The 18,699-nt window shown below is 32.0% G+C and overlaps 2 protein-coding genes across 2 annotated transcripts; both read left to right on the forward strand.

Annotated features, from left to right (window-relative positions):
- Positions 1-4,518: 4,518 nt before the first annotated feature.
- On the forward strand, positions 4,519-9,385 carry LOC130645829 (lanC-like protein 3 homolog). The gene is made up of 6 exons (XM_057451934.1): positions 4,519-4,660; positions 5,507-5,734; positions 5,861-5,975; positions 7,559-7,825; positions 8,202-8,546; positions 8,625-9,385. Exons 1-6 carry the CDS (start codon positions 4,607-4,609, stop codon positions 8,858-8,860), a joined length of 1,245 nt encoding a protein of 414 aa, XP_057307917.1. The 5' UTR covers positions 4,519-4,606; the 3' UTR covers positions 8,861-9,385.
- Positions 9,256-18,358, forward strand: LOC130645828 (lanC-like protein 3). The gene is made up of 6 exons (XM_057451933.1): positions 9,256-9,384; positions 9,859-10,074; positions 10,265-10,379; positions 10,680-10,964; positions 11,809-12,153; positions 12,225-18,358. Exons 1-6 carry the CDS (start codon positions 9,334-9,336, stop codon positions 12,458-12,460), a joined length of 1,248 nt encoding a protein of 415 aa, XP_057307916.1. The 5' UTR covers positions 9,256-9,333; the 3' UTR covers positions 12,461-18,358.
- The last annotated feature ends 341 nt before the right edge of the window (positions 18,359-18,699 follow it).

Genomic DNA, 18,699 nt, shown 5'->3' on the forward strand with positions numbered 1-18,699 from the left:
GTTTTATTTTAAAGAAAAGGTTTTATTTTAGTTGAAAACTTTAACGGTATACAAAATCTCAAAAATACGTGCTCAAAAACATCTCAAAAACACCCTGACTGACCACTGCGTACAAATACCGCGTCATAAATTCTTTTTTCTTAAAAATTGAACTGACTGGTCATGGCCCTTCTTTCAGGAAATAATAGACAGTGTATACCCCTAGATATTTCAGACACTATCCATTCAAAAAATGCACATCTATCTATTTATTTCTGAACCTACTAAGAAATGAGAAAAAGGGTAAAACGACATCCAATAGCTACAGCATTATAGCGTACCGTCTAGTTCGGAAGATGCTTTATCCAAAATGCGATTCCGTGGTTTTAAATTTAAATTATTATTAGAATTACGTCATTCAAATATGACGTGTTGTTGCGTAATACCGAAATGCATTGGGTGGCGCATTTAGCAGGAGTTCGCGGAAAAAGCCTGGACGCACACGCACGTGTTTTTGAGATTTTGTATACCGTTGAAGTTTTCAACTAAAATAAAACCTTTCGAACTGTAATTATCGTTCAATAATCAAAATAAATAAAACGAATAATGAAAATCTAGATGGTAAGTTGTCAAAGTTTTTTTTTATTATTCTTGGATATTATAAAGAAAAAGTAAAAGCTGGAAATAATTCAAAATCGAAAATTTTTTTCCACTGGATACTTTGTAGATTGTAAAAAGAAAAACAGAAATATATATTCGAATCCATGGAAGATGTCGATGTAGCAGTTAGAAATCTCGAGATAAAATTCATTTCTCTCTGTTTATCAAAAAGATAAATCATTCGGAGTTGCTGGTGAGTTTAAGTTATAATAAAAAAATTGATCTTTTGACCAAGAGAAACAAAAAGCAGTAGTCTTCTTTAAAAAAGAAAATCTTTGTGTGTGTTACCAACTTAATTTTTTAGATATTAATTTAAAAAATCACAAGATTCTCTTCGAAGATATCAAGAACAAGGAGTCACCCCAACAAATCCTTGTTGCCCTGTAACCACATCCTATCCGTCATTAGTGACAATGTCGCAGATGTATCCTGGAAATCTTTATCGTCGCGATACACTTTATCTCCTTTTTCATCTTGGATCATGAAGTTATTACCAAGGAGGTTACTTTAGAAGATAACCAAATGTAGAACGATTTTATTGACATTAATGATGTCGAAACCGAGTCCGTTTTAATAGATTCTATTCCTAAAATATGTTTCCCAAATAGGTTTAAGGCCTCGTGTTGCAGAGAAATTTAAACCAAATCAAGAGCTTGTCATTCAGTGTATGATAATGATGCACTAGACCATCTTCATGAAACCTTGACTCGGCCTTTAAATGATCTATCATTTCATGCTCCCAAGGAAGACAATTTGGTTTTGGAAAGACCAAAAGTTATAGAGGATCAACATATTTAAGTAAAAAATTCCAACCTCTCCCAAAACCAAAACCAAAAAAATCGGCGTTTTCGGGAAGAGTCGATTTGGCTGATGAAAAAAAAAGTTTTCATCCATAATCAACATTGTCTCCAACCTCGTCCCCAGGGCATCTTGTATCTTTTCTGACCCCGGGACGGCGAAACATGTTCGTATGGCCTCCCGGGGTCAGAAAAGATACAAGATGCCCTGGGGACGAGGTTGCATTGTCTCTAAAAAAGAAGAAAATCATGCGACGTCTGTGGTTGAAGAGTTCCCTGAATACGATCCATCTGTCATTTATGATGTACCAACGGAGCAGGAGCAGTTTAATGACACTGCTACTCAATTACCAATAAAATCTGGGTAAATCGGGAATCTGGGGTAATAAGTGGAAGCCATATTTAATGCCAAAGTATTTTAAAAAAGAGTTAATTTTAAAATTTAAAACCACGGAATGGCATTTTGGATAAAGCATCTTCCGTCTAGTTCAGTGCTAAATAACGTTCGATTTGACTAGCAGAGTATACATTAATCCTGAAACTTACCCAACATCTAAAATATACTTTGTGTTGAAAACTTTAAAGTAATTGCTGCAACTCGCAAAATGTCCGTACAATATTGGCTTTTATTTAAAGTGGTTGTAGTCATATAGCAAATTCAAATTATCAACCGTCCATACTTCGCAATTCTCTCTTTTTCTAAGAAAAGACGAATGCTTGTATTTTAGAATCTATTTTATTGCGTATCCTAATTCTAAATTTTTATAGGACCTGAAATTAAATAACACCTAATGTAAAGTCCAACATGGTGAATGGATTTTGTCAACATTTAAAACAAAACGGAATGAATACTTTCATTTTCGCGCCACCGTTCGATTGACGCATGTTTTTGATTGAGGTTGACTTTTTACAATAGGAAAAGATGCCTAAGCGACTGTGCCCATTCAATGAGAATTTTTCGCAGCTCAAAACACATGTCGATATGAGGCATGTTGGAAAAGAAGCATATGCAAAAGAAGTATATGAAAAAACAAGACAAATGATGCTTGCAGGAGCTGTGAAAGCGAGAAAAGACGAGCTTAGTAAGAAAAACAATAATACAACTGATAACTCGAGAGGGAAAGTTAACATTGGCCCTGTTTTTAAAGTTTTAAAAGAAAAATCTGGTTGTTATTTTTGCAAACACAAATCTAGTATCAATCCACTGATATCATGCTGTTATTGTGGAAAAAGTATTTGTAGTAATTCTTGCAGTAGAACTTGTGTTCAATGTGGTTATCAGTTTTGTCCAAGTTGCTGTGGAATTAATTATGACTACCTTGACGAGAAAGTACTGTGTGTTACTTGTACATAAAAATATAACTACACCACTACACAATTAGTATATTATATAAAGAGCTGTCGTTCCAAACAGAGTTGTTTTGTTAAAAGTATAAAATTCTGAAACCTATATGGTGTAAAAAAATTTGCTGACATTAAATAAGTAATTAATTGGCCGAGTCTAGCGGCAAATTTGCCGTTAACGGAGACGAAAACTGTTTGTCGACGGCCCCTTCAAGTCAAGATATGTGTAATCAATATAACTTAGCTTAATTCTCCCATGTGACTTGCCTGGGTAAAAAATGGGTTTACTAAGTAAACCTCCTTAGATCTATCAAAATGAAGTCTGGCAAAGTTGCACCACCATCGCAAGGAAAATAAGGATCAACGGATTTGACTAGCTTATCCAAATTTTTCATTTTAATAAAGATGGATTCATGGAAGATAAAAGTGATTTTTAATGCCTTACAGTGGCATGAATAAAATTTATCTCTTTATGTCGAAATTGTGTTATGATGAAAAGTACCTCTGTATGCTAGCTAACTATAACTACATACTTTTTTTAAATTTTTATTTTGAATAAACAAATAAAATATACGGGGCTGTCAACAAAAGCCATTTGGTCTGTTTTGACATATGGAGCTTTTTGTACCTAAAATCCATTTTGTATGTAAAAGTTTTTTGGTCAACAGCCTCTAACTTGCAATTTTCTAAAATGATTTAGGTTGTGGGAATATTTTAAATTATTTCTGTTGATTTTTCTAAAAAAAGATAAAAAAAAGAATACAAAAAACCTAAGTTTTAACATAAAAGATAAAATGGAAGGTTTTTCGTAACTGAAAAAGTAATTCATCTAAGGGATTTGCTCGTTTACCCTTTTTTCAGACATTTGTTAACTCAACCTTAGGTGAAGTCAACATGTAAGCTGTAAATAGATGTTCTGTACAAAGTTTTAGTCTTTCTCAATTTTTCCGAGTCATGCCAGTATAGAGGTACAAAATGAAGTCAAGAACTAGCATAATGTTGATGTTAATGTATGTCATCTCTAAAATGAAGTAAGGTTAGCTTTTATGGTTATGGTTTGACTGCTTTATAGGGAAGAATAAAAGTTTTATCTTTTATGTACTTACACAAGATTATCTTGTGACATTTTTCTGTAAAAATATGTTTTGAGGACAGTGTAAAAATTTTATGGTTTTGTTTTTCTAAGATTAAATTGAAAATACTATTGTGTTTTTAATGAGAATACTTTATTGCTTCCTGTGTAATCATTTTTTTATTGTAGCACCTACATTTAAACAACCTACACACCAACCTACTTATAATAAATAGCCTACGCAGTTGACATTTTGTACTTTTTAAAATTAAAAAAGTAAATTCTATATAATAAAATACTTACTCTTCTAATTCAATTTTTTCATGTCTGTAAAAAATTGCCTGTTGGCATTCCCTAGCAGTTGTCAAAGGCTGAATTACTGCACCCCACTTTTGATACATTCTCAACAGAAGCTATGATGAACAATTGATTAATAAAATTGATGTTATGTCAAAAATCTTGCTATGGTTAAGGTAACCACAGTCAGTCTCAAAGTTTCTAAAAAGTAGCTATTTCCATTTTGTTTTAGTCAATTTGTAGTACTTTTTTTTTTGTTCATATTGTGAAGTGGTTCGGCCTGTTTAAAAGAGTTTTGACATGTGACTGCTTTTTTTTAAAAAAAGTTTTGTACATATTAGTAAAGTTTCAAAAGTAAAGTTTTCTGATATTTATGCATTTCTGATAATTTAGGAATCCTTTATTATTTATAAGATTGTTAAAAAAAGAAATGTATACTTAAATACCTGCAAGAAATATGAAGTCTTCACAGAGTCCTGGCAGATATTTTAAAAACGATATGAGTGATGAGGTAAGCATTTTAATGATACAGTGACAGATGTTTTTTAACAAAATAATTTTGGAAGCATTTTCAATATATATTCTTTTTTTGATCTAATTGATAACATTTTCTTCAAACTCGTTTTTACTTTAATTTTTTAAAAAAAATTACATAAAGTGAAACATAAATTTAACGTGGTAGGTAGTGTCATAGTTAAATTTAACCTTTTTGCTTGAAGATAAAATTTTAAAACAAAAAAATTCTTTAGGCTTTTCCCAAACCGTGTTAATTTCATTCACATGCAATATATTTTTTGAAAACGGTATCAACTTTTTGCCATTTATTTCACACAAAATTGTTGTCAGCAAAAAAATAAGAGGCCTGGGACGAGCAAGCGAGTGTCATTTTGGCAAAAACATTTATGTTAATCATTTAACCTTTATAATATCTATGCATTGATAAAGTTTGAATGCACACCCCTTAACAGGTCTAAAATTACTGATGAAAGAAACTGTCCAAATTTGCTATTACTGAAATCTGACATCATAATTCATGCAGCATAATTAAATCTGAAATTCTTTAAATGTGAAATCTTGAGAACGAAAAGAACTTTTAAAAAATTTTTAAAAAACTTGTTAGCTAACATTTTAAGCTCTAATATAAGTCCAACATCATTTTATACCTCGGGTTCACTTTAAAGAGGTCATTGAGAGTTTTAATTCTTTTTAAAAATGTTAGAAAAATAGTTTTTAAAAATTAGGGTCTGTTATTAACACCACATCCAAGAGAAGGCTTCTAACAGTCAGCCACCTACAGTTTCCAAATAATAAAAATACAGTAAAATTGTTGTTTCAAGTTTGGTTTGACTTGTTTTAGGAAAACAAAAACAATGATCCTGGCAGCAGTTTGGGGTATCAGAAAGACTACATCTCAGATCTATTAAAGACTGTTCATTGCAATTGTCCTCCACTTGCAGAAAATTGTGAGGGAGCTGTTTATGTTGGATGGGCGGGTATTGCCTATGCATTTTATTATGTTGCACAGAGTGGTTTGTTTGAAGATAAAAAAGATCATTTTTTAAAAATTGCTGAAAAGTATATAAAGGTATATAAAGGTATAGAAAAACTGAAGCTGCTCGTTAAATGTGTGTATTGCCTTTCAAGTTTCTGATACTTAAAAATTAGAGGAACATAATAGTTGCTCCAAAACTTTTGTGTCTATTTTTTGTAGGTCAGTCTTATTGAAATAAACAAAAGAGATCCCGCTCGCAAATCACGTGGAGCATCATTGTTGCATGGTCATTCTGGTGTTTATCTTGTTGCATCTTTAATATACCAAGCGCTAGGTTAGTTTGTAAACACTAATTTATTTTCGTGTTTTAATGAAGTGGTAAAGAAATTTAGTGTTTAGTGTCTCAAAACGAAAAGTGATGATATATACACTCATGTTGTACAGAGAACTAAAATTGTTATATACAAAATTTAGAGAGCTTTATTGCTCCAGAAGTAATTGTGTTTAAATTAGTTCTTAAGTTCAAAGTATGCATTAACGCATTTAAACTTTATCAATGTATAAATAAAGTGAATTAAAAAAAATGTTTTGTTTCTTGTCCTAACCCTAGTTGTTTTACTATTTCCGTATTTTCTGGTATATAACCTGCACATCGTATAGTCCGCAGCTCAGCTGTTTTAGGGAGTTATAAACTAGATGCTATCAGATAGTCCGCACCTTCGTATAACCTGCATAAAATTTCAATCGATGTGTTTTACTTAACCGCATCTTTGCATAACCCGCATTGTTTAAGAAAAAAATTCAGCGTATTTTTACTTACCCTAATCTTTTTATAAACATGTGCGTGTGTTCTATTTTTTTATGATGAAGACAAGTGGGGGACGTTTAAACTTGTGAATCCCAAACACAAGAACTGAGTGTCTGAACTTGCGATTCCCTCAGACGTAACTTCCTTGTCTCCAATTGCCGAAATAATAATGAATTAAAATTTATTTGACAAATGCTGTTTTTCTTTTATTTGTAAACATTAGTTTCCGCCAATAATATGTCTTGCTTCCTGCGATTAAACAAACAAACAAACATATTAAAAAAACCCATGCTATCAGGTTATAAACCTAGAGTAAAATCTCTGTTTTTTATGTATATTTAAGCTTTTTTGTTATAAAAATAAACAATATAATAATTATCATGGATGGTCTGTAACTTCGATGTAGGGAACGTTCTTTTCTAATGTTTATAGAAACTTGTTATCTATTTATATCTCACCAATCACAGTGTGCATGATAAAATGAATGGTGGCAAAGAGGAGAAGATAGTTGCGTGTGTCTTATCAATTGTATTTTATATTTATTTTTGATATTTTCAGTGACCACCTGTTGTTCAAAGGTAGTGAAGATAAAAAAAAAAATATTATCTATGCTTAATTTTAACATTTTTCAATATTTTAAACAGGACTTAATAATTAAGTCCTGGGCACTAGGTTGTGAAATGATACCTGCTATATTGCTCTATTACCAGCAAATCATTAAAATCACGTAGATATAGGATCGCGCATGCAGTTATATTAATGTACGTGTTTTATCCCGTTGGTACTATTTTCTTCATTGAATGTATAAACTTTAAATTTCACAATAAATGACAGAAAATATAAAACTTATCACATAACCCACACCACATTATAACCCGCACCAACGGTGGAAGTCATAAAAATCAACTTATAACCCGCAGATTATATACAGGAAAATACGGTACATGAAAACCAGCACCAAACATGAAAAAAATTTATGATCAAACAAAAAACTTTTTGTCACAAAATATGGTAACACTTAATAATTTTTATGAGAACTGTGTATACTTTTATACTCCATTTTCTGGTTGAGAAACTTTGAATGAACTATAAATGGAAATTTATCATAGGCGTACACAATTTAGAAGATGAAAATATCCAAAGTTTTTTGGGCATGCGGAAGTATTGCAAATATGGCTTAAATGAGATATTTGGTGGTTGTGCTGGATATCTAGCTGCTTGTTTCATGATTAATAAAAGATTTGGCAGAGATATAGCTGGAAGCGATGTTACACTTCCTTTATGTGAAGATGTCATTAATTGTGGTCGTGAAATGTCAAAGAAATATGACTTTGAATCTCCACTAATGTACTCTCATCATGAAAAACCATATCTTGGTAAGTGGCACACGTTTCAAGAAGAGTGTTTACATCACTTCTTGAACTAGAAAGTGAGAGTTGTCTCTGAAATTAGAAGATCTTTGATCTGAAAATTGGTGTTTAGATATTGCTTCTCTCTACACTTTACTTTATGCCAAGGAGCCTTTTAATTGGGCCCAGCCTGTATCAGTAAGACAATCCTGTTTAAAGGTCATTTTTATTGTTTGCGTATTACAATTTAAAGTACTAAATACTAATACTGTATATATTTCCTCTATTTACAATATTATAACAAGAATTTATGATATATATTTAATGTCTCCTTTTTAAACAGATATTTAGAATAAACTTATTATGATGATAAGTGACATGACATTTATATTCTTCAAAACAGGTGCGGGTCATGGATCATCAGCAATTCTTTTGATGCTGCTAAACTTTCCAGCATGTTATGCTTTGCAACCTGATGTTGAAAAGGACATAAAACTGTCGGTTGATTTTATTTTAAAATGTCAAGAAACTGATGGTAACTATCCTTCAAGACCAGGTCATACACGAAGTGATGAAAATAAACTCATCCAGTGGTGTCATGGTGCACCAGGTGTTGTGTATGTAATGGCAAAAGCTTACCTGGTTTGGAAGGAGGAAAAGTACCTTCAAGCTGCGTTGAGGTGTGGTGAAGTAATTTGGACTAAAGGTTTGCTGAGAAAAGGACCAGGTCTTTGTCACGGGGTTGCAGGTGATATATATATTTTAAAGAAAATTTATTTTTTAGTTTTGATTATAAATGCTACTTTTTTAACCTTCTCTTATTCAGGCAATGGATATGCCTTCCTTCTTCTCTATCACATAACTCACGACAACAAACACTTGAGAAGAGCACATCGATTTGCTCAATTTATGCAGAGCTCAGAGTTTAAAGAAAATTCTAATCTACCAGATTTTCCATACAGCTTATTCGAGGGATATGCTGGTACTGCGTGTTTTTTAGCTGATATTGCAAGTCCAGCAGATGGATGCGTCGGTATTTTCCCATTCATGGATATGTTCTAGCTTGCGATCACCAAAAATAAGATTTATAGCTTTGCAGAACAACACTGCAAGGTTATTTTGTTCCCCACCTAATAAGAATTCATGGTTATGGCGTTAATACTTGCAAGCAAAGGAAATTTTAAATCCAAAATTATGTGGTAATGACTGACAACTTTACAATACGAAGTGATAGAACACAAAATTAATTAATGGTGATATCTTAACGTTAAATAAATTTGTTTATGAAAGATAAAACATGTAAATAACTACACAATATAGATCTTGCCAATTATTGTTGCAATTCTTAGTACAAAATACTGTTTCCGAATCCCTAAAATTTATTTGAAAATATATTTTGGATAAAGAAGCTGTTGTAGTTTGAAACAAAAGTTTTTACGTTTCTGAAATTTAGAAGTACAAAATACAGTCGTTGTTGATTTTCTAATGTTCATTATTATATAGGATAACATTAAATAGACAAAGACAACAAAAAAATGACAACGATGCAGCATCCACGCTATTTTGAAAACACAATGAGTGAGCAGGTCAGTTGAGTGTTTTTACATGTCAAAAATATTACATAGCAATATAAATATGTGATATCAAGTTGTGAGTGACTTATTTGAGAATGTGTAAAAGTCAAAGTAATAATCTAGATAGCTGTATAAAATGCAAACATAAATTAAGTTGAAACCATTAAGAAAAGACAGTAATGATCTCTGTTTGAGATGCAATGTTCCTAACGAATTGCTACTTTTGAAGAATAACAGCAAAATGTTTATTTGTTATGTGTTGACAATCAGTTTAATAATTTTAATGCTGAATTGTATCAAAAGCTGTAAGTATAGAAGTTAAAGAAATTGACATGTTTTCATCACATAGTATAATTTGTCAATAGAATAGCACAAATCTAAATATTGACATTAGGCCAGAAATTTTGGTGATAATTGGCCTAATTTTTTATATAGCCTAATTTTTTAAACTATAATGTGATTTTATCTTTATTTCCACTGCTACAGGAAAACACACAAGAAATAGCTGAAGGACAAAGAGAATACGTTCCTGTGTTGCTGCAGATAATAAATAAAAATTGTCCTCCACTTGCAGAAAATTGTGAGGGAGCTGTTTATGTTGGAGGGGCGGGTATTGCATATGCATTTTATCATGTTGCACAAAGTGGTTTGTTTGAAGATAAGAGGGAGCATTTCTTGAATATTGCTGAAAAATACATAAAGGTTTGGAAACTTTTTTTTCAATCTAGAAAACACTAGAAAAATATGTATAGGTAACGTAGTGATTCTGTTTTTCCCTGTAATAAACCGAAGAAGTATACTGTACAGTGCTATTGCCTGTTTTTTTATATTATATTAATTGTTAGGGTTAGGGTTAGGCTTGCTTATCATAACTGTGTTCTTTGTATGTTAGACAAGTTTGCGTGAGATCTCACTTAACGATCCTGGTCATAATGGAATAGGGGCCTCTTTGTTGCTTGGTCATGCTGGTATTTATCTCGTCGCCAGTTTGATATATGAAGCGTTAGGTATATTTACCTTTTTTTGAAATATTTGTCGTTTTAAGGCGCTTTTATTATTCGAAGTGGTTAAATGCGAAAAAGGATTGAAGAATTAATAACGATATATGTACATAATATGTACAACCATGTATATGTATAATTGATATGTATATGATATGTCTTTTGAAGCCAATTGCCATATTGTTGCCAAGATTGCCAAAATCACTAACATCCAAACTTTCCTTCTGTGATAAAGAAGATTTTTATTGTTATTTTATTGTAATCGGAAACAATAATACATATAACCGAAAGTAAATTACATTTTAGGCTTACACAATCTAAGAAACGAAAATGTACAAGGATTCTTCAACATGCACAAGTACTGTATACCAATTAACTTCTTTCCGCATGGTTCTGATGAAATCTTTGTGGGACGTGCTGGCTATCTAGCAGCTTGTTATATGATTAATAAAAGGTTTGGCAGAGCAATAGTAACAAGCGATATCACACTACCTTTGTGTAATACTATCATTGAAAGTGGTCGACGAACGTCGAACCGTTATAATCATGAATCACCGCTGATGTACATGTACTACGATAAACCATATTTAGGTTTGAACAATTTTTATTTTTTTATAGCAAAAATGCTTTCCTTCTGGCTAACGTATCCTCACACACCTACCTTAAGGGTATCAATGTTCGTGAGAGCTAATTTCGCGAAGTTGGCAAGTCTTAATATTTTTGTGAATTTTTCTAAATAAGAATTTGACAACATGTTGTTTCTCAGTTTATACTCTTTTTTAGGGCTTTGTAGGCCTGCTGAAATTCACATACATATTAAAGCAGTTCTAGGTAAATCAGAAGAACAAAATTAGTGTATATTGTTTTCAAAAGGAAAATTTTTTTGTGCAAATGAATTTTTTGGGGATTTCGTGAACAGCGCGAGTTTCCCAATAATTTTCGCGAAATTGACAAAACTCGTCAAATTCACAAAATTTAATTCCCTTAATGTACCAAATTGCCAATACAAGTGTATTTCAGTTCTTCAAGTTATTTTTAAGCAAGCTTCTTACTTTTTCTATTATATTGATAAGAGAAACGTAAATGTTTGACCTATGCCATAAAAGGAGGAAAAACTAAATGCCGAGAAAAGCAGTTTTAACTCCATTGTCACTTTAAAATTAATTTTTCGCAGAAGGCTGATTATGTAAAATTTCGTGGGAATTTAATTCGACAGATTTCAAACCGCAAAAAACCGCAAAATTTAGTTTTTAATGTAATTTAGCATATCTAATACTTCTCTTTTTCTAGTCATGCTGTTACTACGATTTATTTCTGACAGAAAGCATACGCTGAAAGTAGCACTTGTGTGTAATTTTTAGCCAATTGGATGTCCTATTTGGTGGCACGCTATAAAGATCTCTAGTTATTGTTGTTCACATGTCATTCATTGTAGGTGCTGGCCATGGCATGTCAGCCATTCTTTTGATGCTGCTAAATTTCCCGACGTGTTATTCTTTAAAACCTGATGTCGAAGAAGACATTAAACTTTCAGTAGATTTCGTTTTAAAATGTGAAGAGAACGATGGGAATTACCCACCCATTCCAGGTGATGCAAGAGATGATTGGAATACATTAGTTCATTGGTGTCACGGTGCTACTGGTGTTATGTATTTAATGGCGAAATCTTATATGGTATGGAAAGAGGAAAAATATCTTCAAGCTACTTTGAGATGCGGCGATTTGTTATGGAAAAAAGGATTGCTTAGGAAAGGACCTGGCATTTGCCATGGAATTGCAGGTATAAGTATTGTTATTGATGTATCCCGTTTAACTATGTAAAGCAATATTGGTTAAGACACGTTTCTTTAGGTAGCGGATATGCGTTTCTTCTACTTTATCGATTAACACACGATGAAAAACATTTACGAAGAGCTCGACAATTTGCCGCATTTATGCAAACGGAAGAATTCAAAGCTAATTCTCGCGTTCCAGATGCACCATACAGTCTGTTTGAAGGTATAGCTGGTACAGCATGCTTCTTATCAGACCTAATAAGTCCAGATGATGGCTATCCAGGCGTGTTTCCGTTTATGGATATATTCTAGAAGCAGTGTGTTGGGACATGTTGCAAAACTTTGGTGGTTGTGTATTTGTTTTTTATAGAATTCCAAGACATTGGTGAACATGATTAGAAACTTATAGTTGTTGTTTTATTTATTTTTAATCTTGTACATCTTATATATTTTTCTTTTTTAGTAAATATTTTTATTTTTAGTAAAAAAAATATAATTTAATATAAGAAGCTGTCGCAAATTTTTGATTTAAATCAAAACCCACGATGCCATTTTTTTCCTTTTTATATATCTAAAAGCTATTGTTTTGAATCACTATCTTCCGCCTTTGGAGAAAGTAACAGACAACGTTACCTCGGCAAGTTGTGAAAAGTAAACAATTGCACACTTAGGTGGTCAATAACTCTAGCATGTTAATATGATCTTGATATCTAATGTTTACTCGTGGTTGAAGCTTTTTGGGAAAGAAGATTATAAACAATGGCTTTCAGAAGCGTATGAGCAAAGAAAGATTGTAATATTACAGTTGGATTTTATGAAATGCAACTATGAAAAAATGTCTTATAAAGGTTTAATTTTTATATTGATTGATATCAGATTTGTTACATCGTGTTCAAACTAGTTTATTTTCTATCCTTTTTTAAACATTCTTGTATTTCAAACTAGAAACTTTTTATTTTACGATTTATTATCCATGCAGAATTTCTATTAAATTAAGTAAGTAGTTATTTCCTTGCGCTTACTGACCAATTCGTAACTAAATAAATAAATAACTAACTAACTAACTAAATAACTAAATAAATAACTAACCAAATAACTAACCAACTAACTAACTAAATGCGCCAAGTACAAAATTCAGGCTCAAGAATTAAACAAAAAAATTAAAAAAAAAGTTTGATGTATCACAGTAGAACGAACTGCGAAGGAAACCGAAGAAAAAGCTGTTATATCGAAGATGAAAAAAATGTTATTGACATATTAAATATTATTATATCTGTAAAATTTGGAATTGGTTCTACTACATGTCCTACTGATCATTCGAATTTTTCGATTCGCGTGAAATTGCATTGTTTTGTTTGAGAAACATAATATTGATACCGATGATGAACAAAACTTAATATTGCGTATATTGTATATAAATATTCCCGAGTTTCTGTTACATTTAATGCCTTGAGTTTGTTATATAGAGGTGTTTTAGGAAAACTTAAAATCTTAAATCGAGAGTTCGCTATATCAGGGTTCGTTATAAAGAGGATTGCCCCGCCGTGCTTTATTTAAAAATTAACACGAGTTGTCTTTTTTTGCTGTGGTGTACCAATCCAAGCTAATTTTTTAACGCACGCTGAAGACGTGAAAACAGTTTCCAAAATTACATTTCATGGACGTTCTTGCCCTACAAGTCCGTTTGTATTTCAAAAGTTGCGTCACACATTTTAGACTAAACCCAGGAAATGGAATTTGGTTCGCTGTATCGGAATGTTCGCTATATCGGGGTTCGTTATATGGAGAGTCCACTGTACCAGAGGTGAAAAATATCAATATTAAAGTTAGACATAAAACTCCTCTCTTTTAACTTCAAGTCTGGATGATGAAAATTAACTTGTGTTTTGAGATCATACGAAAGGTCGATTGTAAGGTTCAAATTTAGTCGTCAAGAGCTGCGGTTCCCAAAAGTTGAAACCGCGGATGAGAGAAAGAGCTAACATCATATTAAAAGAATCGGTTGTTAATGTCTCCAAAGTTTATGGTTACTGAGGTGCCTAATACCTAAAACAATTTGGGTGCAGTTTTAAGGTTTACGGAATAAAGTTAAGTATTTTTAGTAAACTGTTTTAGCTAACAAGTAACAATGTGTTATCATCATGGAGAATGTATGGCTTGAGTAGCGAGAACCTTGGAGCGCTGGGTACTTTTTGCTAGTTTAGTGTTAGATATAAACGTATTCACCTATCATTTAAAACTTTTGAAAAAATAGTTCGTTACAAAATGGAATGCGGATCGAAAGTCCTTCGTATCAATTATTTTTTGACTGTTTACACAAATGGAAACTTTATACTAAGAAAACAAGCAGTTGTTGCAAAAAAAATGTAAATGTGAAAGAAGAAATAAATAATTAAAAACTCGACCTTATGATGGAGTATCTATCTCCTGGTACAGTGCAGGCCCTGGGATCGAGGTTAGATCGAGGCACACTGATTACAAATCCGTTTTTATCGGGTAGAAAATGCATGCATGACGGGTTGCCATTCTCCTTTGTGCGTGAAGGTGAATAGTGCAGGAGTCACGGTTGTCAGGATGTTCTTTTCCTGCTATATACGTTTTTTGTTTGGTTAAGTTTTTTTTAAAAAATATAATATCAAAAAGGGTTTTAACCGTGAGTTAAAGAAAACTTGTGTACTGTATTTATATAGCTAACATGAGCAGTTAAAAGTCAAAATTTTTGCTGGTAAAGTCTTGACTTCAGAATCAACTCATGATATGATTTCGTTGCTACATGATATGATAGCTGCATGGTTTCGCAGCTGTGTGGCCACAGACCTAGGTTACTGCAAACCCTAACCCTCTAAACCCTACAATGCTTTGACGTTCAATGACCCTGTAGTTGTCGTGTAGTCTCCCTGCTGCCGCCATATGGCAAGTTTATAGGTCAAGGGTTATTGCGGCGCATGTTTAGGGTATGGAATATGGTATCAAAGAATTAAATTTTCTATATATTAGCTGTGCAGCCATGCATCTAGGTAATTTTAGTTTATGATCTTTAAAGAGTCAATTCTAAAATTTAGCCAAAAAAGGAGAAGCACATGCAACCATGAGGGTGCCCACTTGCGGGAAACACTTCAAAAACCACAGGGTCTTTTGGCAACTTTTGGCGTTTTAAAAAAAATTCTAAGTTTCTCCAGAAGAAACCCAAATCAACCTGAAACAACATTTAAAAAGTTTATTACCATGATGTATAATTTATTCTTTTAATGTCAAGCAGTGATAGGATATTAGACTTAAATCTCTGGTTATGACGGTGGGTTAGTAAATGAATTAAGAACGTGTATTTTTAGACAGACATAAATGTCGATCTTCTGTGTATTAATGAAGATACTTTACAGTACAGCTACCGCACCATTATAGCGCATTTGCATATTGACACATTACGGTTAAGGTGCCAATACCAAACATAAACATAATGGTAGACTAATATTTATATTCACAACAGTAGAAGTTCTAATAAAACTGTTTTTTATATCATTTATTCGATAAATATAGCTGTAATAAAATCCCACAAATAATAAACTGAGAGTAAAACGACAAAATAGCACCTGACTTCTTTGCAACAAAATTTAAACGAGAACAATGAGCCTTGTGCCCTTTGTATTTAGGATGCAATTAGGGCGGTTTCGGACAAGGTCCAGGCTTTTCCAGCGGTTACAGACAAGCACCTTGAAAAATACCTGAAAAAACGCGCACAGCCACCCTAACATATACAGCGTTTCCGGCGAGTCGGCACCTTCGCAAGCAACCAAAAAATCACTCAAAAAAAGGAATTTAAAAACAAAAGAAAAAAGAATACTAGAAAGGGAAAGTACAATAACTAAAATTTTCTTTCAAGAAAAATGACTACTTTCCCTAATTTTTCTTCAAGTTGCTTTAGGTGTTTTGCTGACATCAAAAATGTATAAGATTTTAGCCAAGTTTGTTTGTTTTAACTTTTTATTTTTATTTTAACAGATATTTCGTCTTGTTACTACAAGACATCAACGTAAATTGTTACAATTATCTTACAAGTTTTTTAAAGACGTCAGTCTAAATGCATTGCTATTGTAACATAACATTTAGGCAGTTAACAAACGAGACATACTTTTTTCGGCGACTTTTAAGAAAATTTCAACAACAACTATGCCTGTCACATACACTTTGTATTAAATAAAATATTTATGTATACACAATATTAGTGACTTCAATTCTGAAAACTCCGTTATCAACTGGCATTGCCTGCCAGATTTTCCTCACATGGCATAGGTTGACCCTTAGGTGTGGTAAAGACACTTACTAAACATGCACGCGTTGTGGACTGATTCATGGACCTTCTGATTAGACAGTGAACTTCATAACCACAAAGCCACACACTGCTATAATTTTTGCCCTGTTAAGGTCAGCTTTCACATTGAAACAAAACAGGACAGCAAAATTTTATGTTGTGAAAGATTTTATTAGTGAGAAAGCTAAATATTTAAATATATTAAATTTAATTTTTTTCCCTATACTCAAAAAAGTTTCAAAAAGCATGGGGGTTTCAGGCAAGTTGGTGTTTTAGCCTTTGGAATTCACGCTGGCAAAAATTTATGGAATCTTTTAATTGCCTTAACTATCGTAAATCGTAAAAGCAAGATCATAAAAGTAGTTGCTCAGCATTTTGCTTATTTACCCAATATAATTATACGAACGCTACAAAGTACTTCGTTTCGTGAAGCGAATGTCATACGAAGTACTTCGTTTAAAATGAAAAATGTAAACAAAGTTTATACAAACTTTTTTAATATATGATACGAACTTAAACAAAGTTTTTTTATCGTACAAAATGAAATGATACGAACTTTGAACAAAGTAAAATTGCTATACGATCTTGAAACGAACTTCAAAAGTACCGGCGTAATTGTGCATAATAATTTCAATATGAAACCAGAAACAAAAACCAAGAACAAAAGAAATCTATGGCGATCTTTTCGTTTTCTGCGATCCTGTTTTCATGATTTTTAAACGATCTACGATGATCTTTCCGTTTTCTGCGATCCTGTTTTCATGATTTTTATACGATCTACTGCGATCTCTTAGCTTTTACGATGCCGTTTTCATTGTTTTTAAACGATCTACGGTGATCTTTTCGCTTTTTATGATCTTGTTTTCATGATTTTTAAACAATCTATAGAGATGTTTTTGCTTTCTACGATGTGGAGACGATCCCTAAAGACCTTAGATAATAAATCCAATTAAAAGAAACAAAGTTCGTATAACGAAACAAACTTTATAATTGTTGAAAATAGTCCATAGATATGGATAATAGTCCAATTATAATAAACGAACTTCGTATAAGCAAATTTTTATACAAACTTCTTTAAAAATGATACGAACTACATACAAACTTTATTTTAAATGATACGAACTTTATACGAACTTGTAATTTTGATGATACGAAAAAGTTTGTATTAAAAATAAAATGATACGAAAGATTTAATAAATCAATACGAAGTTTTTTATACGAATTATACGAACTACGTATGAACACTTTGAGACGGACCCTAAGAAAAAAATAGGAATTTCATTGATGTAGTCTTAGGTATTAGTAAATATCAGTCAACTTGCATAAAACCAGAAAAGGGTCTCATATTTTCCCAGTGAATATAATTAGCTCTCTAATAAATTGAAAATTTGAGATAAATTTTAATTGGGAATAGCTGATTAACGACTAATAAAAATTCTGAATTACATCCTGCATTCACGCCACATTTAATTGAGCTAAATTTTATGTGGCTCAGTGGATTATGTAAATATAATGAAACACCCTAGATATAACGCACAGCTATACTTATGAATAAATCATTTCTTTTTCTTTTTTTTTATGAAAAAAATTTTTTGCAAGCTTTTCAAGATTTCCTTTTTCAGTTCTAATAATATACTTTTTATTGCCAATCTATTATTGTATACAGGTTGGGCTGCTCATTTTTACTTAACTCAAAAATAGCAGTGTTTAGTTTATATGTTGTATATCTCTTTTTAGTGACATAGAAAAAAACAATCATGGCCGTACTGAGAAATGTTTATAATGCGTTATTCCGAAGAACGTCAACATTTGCTGTTACTATTGTTGCTGGTGCATTTTTGTTTGAACGAGCCTTTGATCCATTCATGGATGGTATATGGGAAAGAAATAACCAAGGAAAATTATGGAAGCATATTGAACACAAATACAAAACTGAATAATATTTGCTGAACGAACAATAACAGCTGTAATGAAGTTAATATACATATAATAAATTTTCAAGTTTTTAACTGCTTTTGCCTGGTGATGTTTTGTTTTTATTGCAAATGTCAGCACAATATGTACTTATTTATATAAGATTGAAATTCCTTAATTAGCATACAAGCTTGTTTTTTGTTGGGTAAAGTTCTTTGTTTTTACTGTGTAAATGTATTTTTGTGCCACCTAAATCATATGCCCCATGGTCAAATTTGCTTTAAAGAATTGTCTTTTATTTTTGCAAAAGTTTTTTCAGAGGTGTCAC

This window comes from Hydractinia symbiolongicarpus, chromosome 5, assembly GCF_029227915.1.
Source record: "Hydractinia symbiolongicarpus strain clone_291-10 chromosome 5, HSymV2.1, whole genome shotgun sequence".
Lineage (NCBI taxonomy): Eukaryota > Metazoa > Cnidaria > Hydrozoa > Anthoathecata > Hydractiniidae > Hydractinia > Hydractinia symbiolongicarpus.

Coding starts and splice junctions, on each gene's coding strand:
- LOC130645829 (XM_057451934.1), top strand. CDS start 4,607: ATGAAGTCTTCACAGAGTCCTGGCAGATATTTTAAAAACGATATGAGT. Junction 4,661..5,506: donor AAAACGATATGAGTGATGAG/GTAAGCATTTTA, acceptor GACTTGTTTTAG/GAAAACAAAAACAATGATCC. Junction 5,976..7,558: donor TTTAATATACCAAGCGCTAG/GTTAGTTTGTAA, acceptor AATTTATCATAG/GCGTACACAATTTAGAAGAT.
- LOC130645828 (XM_057451933.1), top strand. CDS start 9,334: ATGACAACGATGCAGCATCCACGCTATTTTGAAAACACAATGAGTGAG. Junction 9,385..9,858: donor AAAACACAATGAGTGAGCAG/GTCAGTTGAGTG, acceptor CCACTGCTACAG/GAAAACACACAAGAAATAGC. Junction 12,154..12,224: donor CATTTGCCATGGAATTGCAG/GTATAAGTATTG, acceptor ACGTTTCTTTAG/GTAGCGGATATGCGTTTCTT.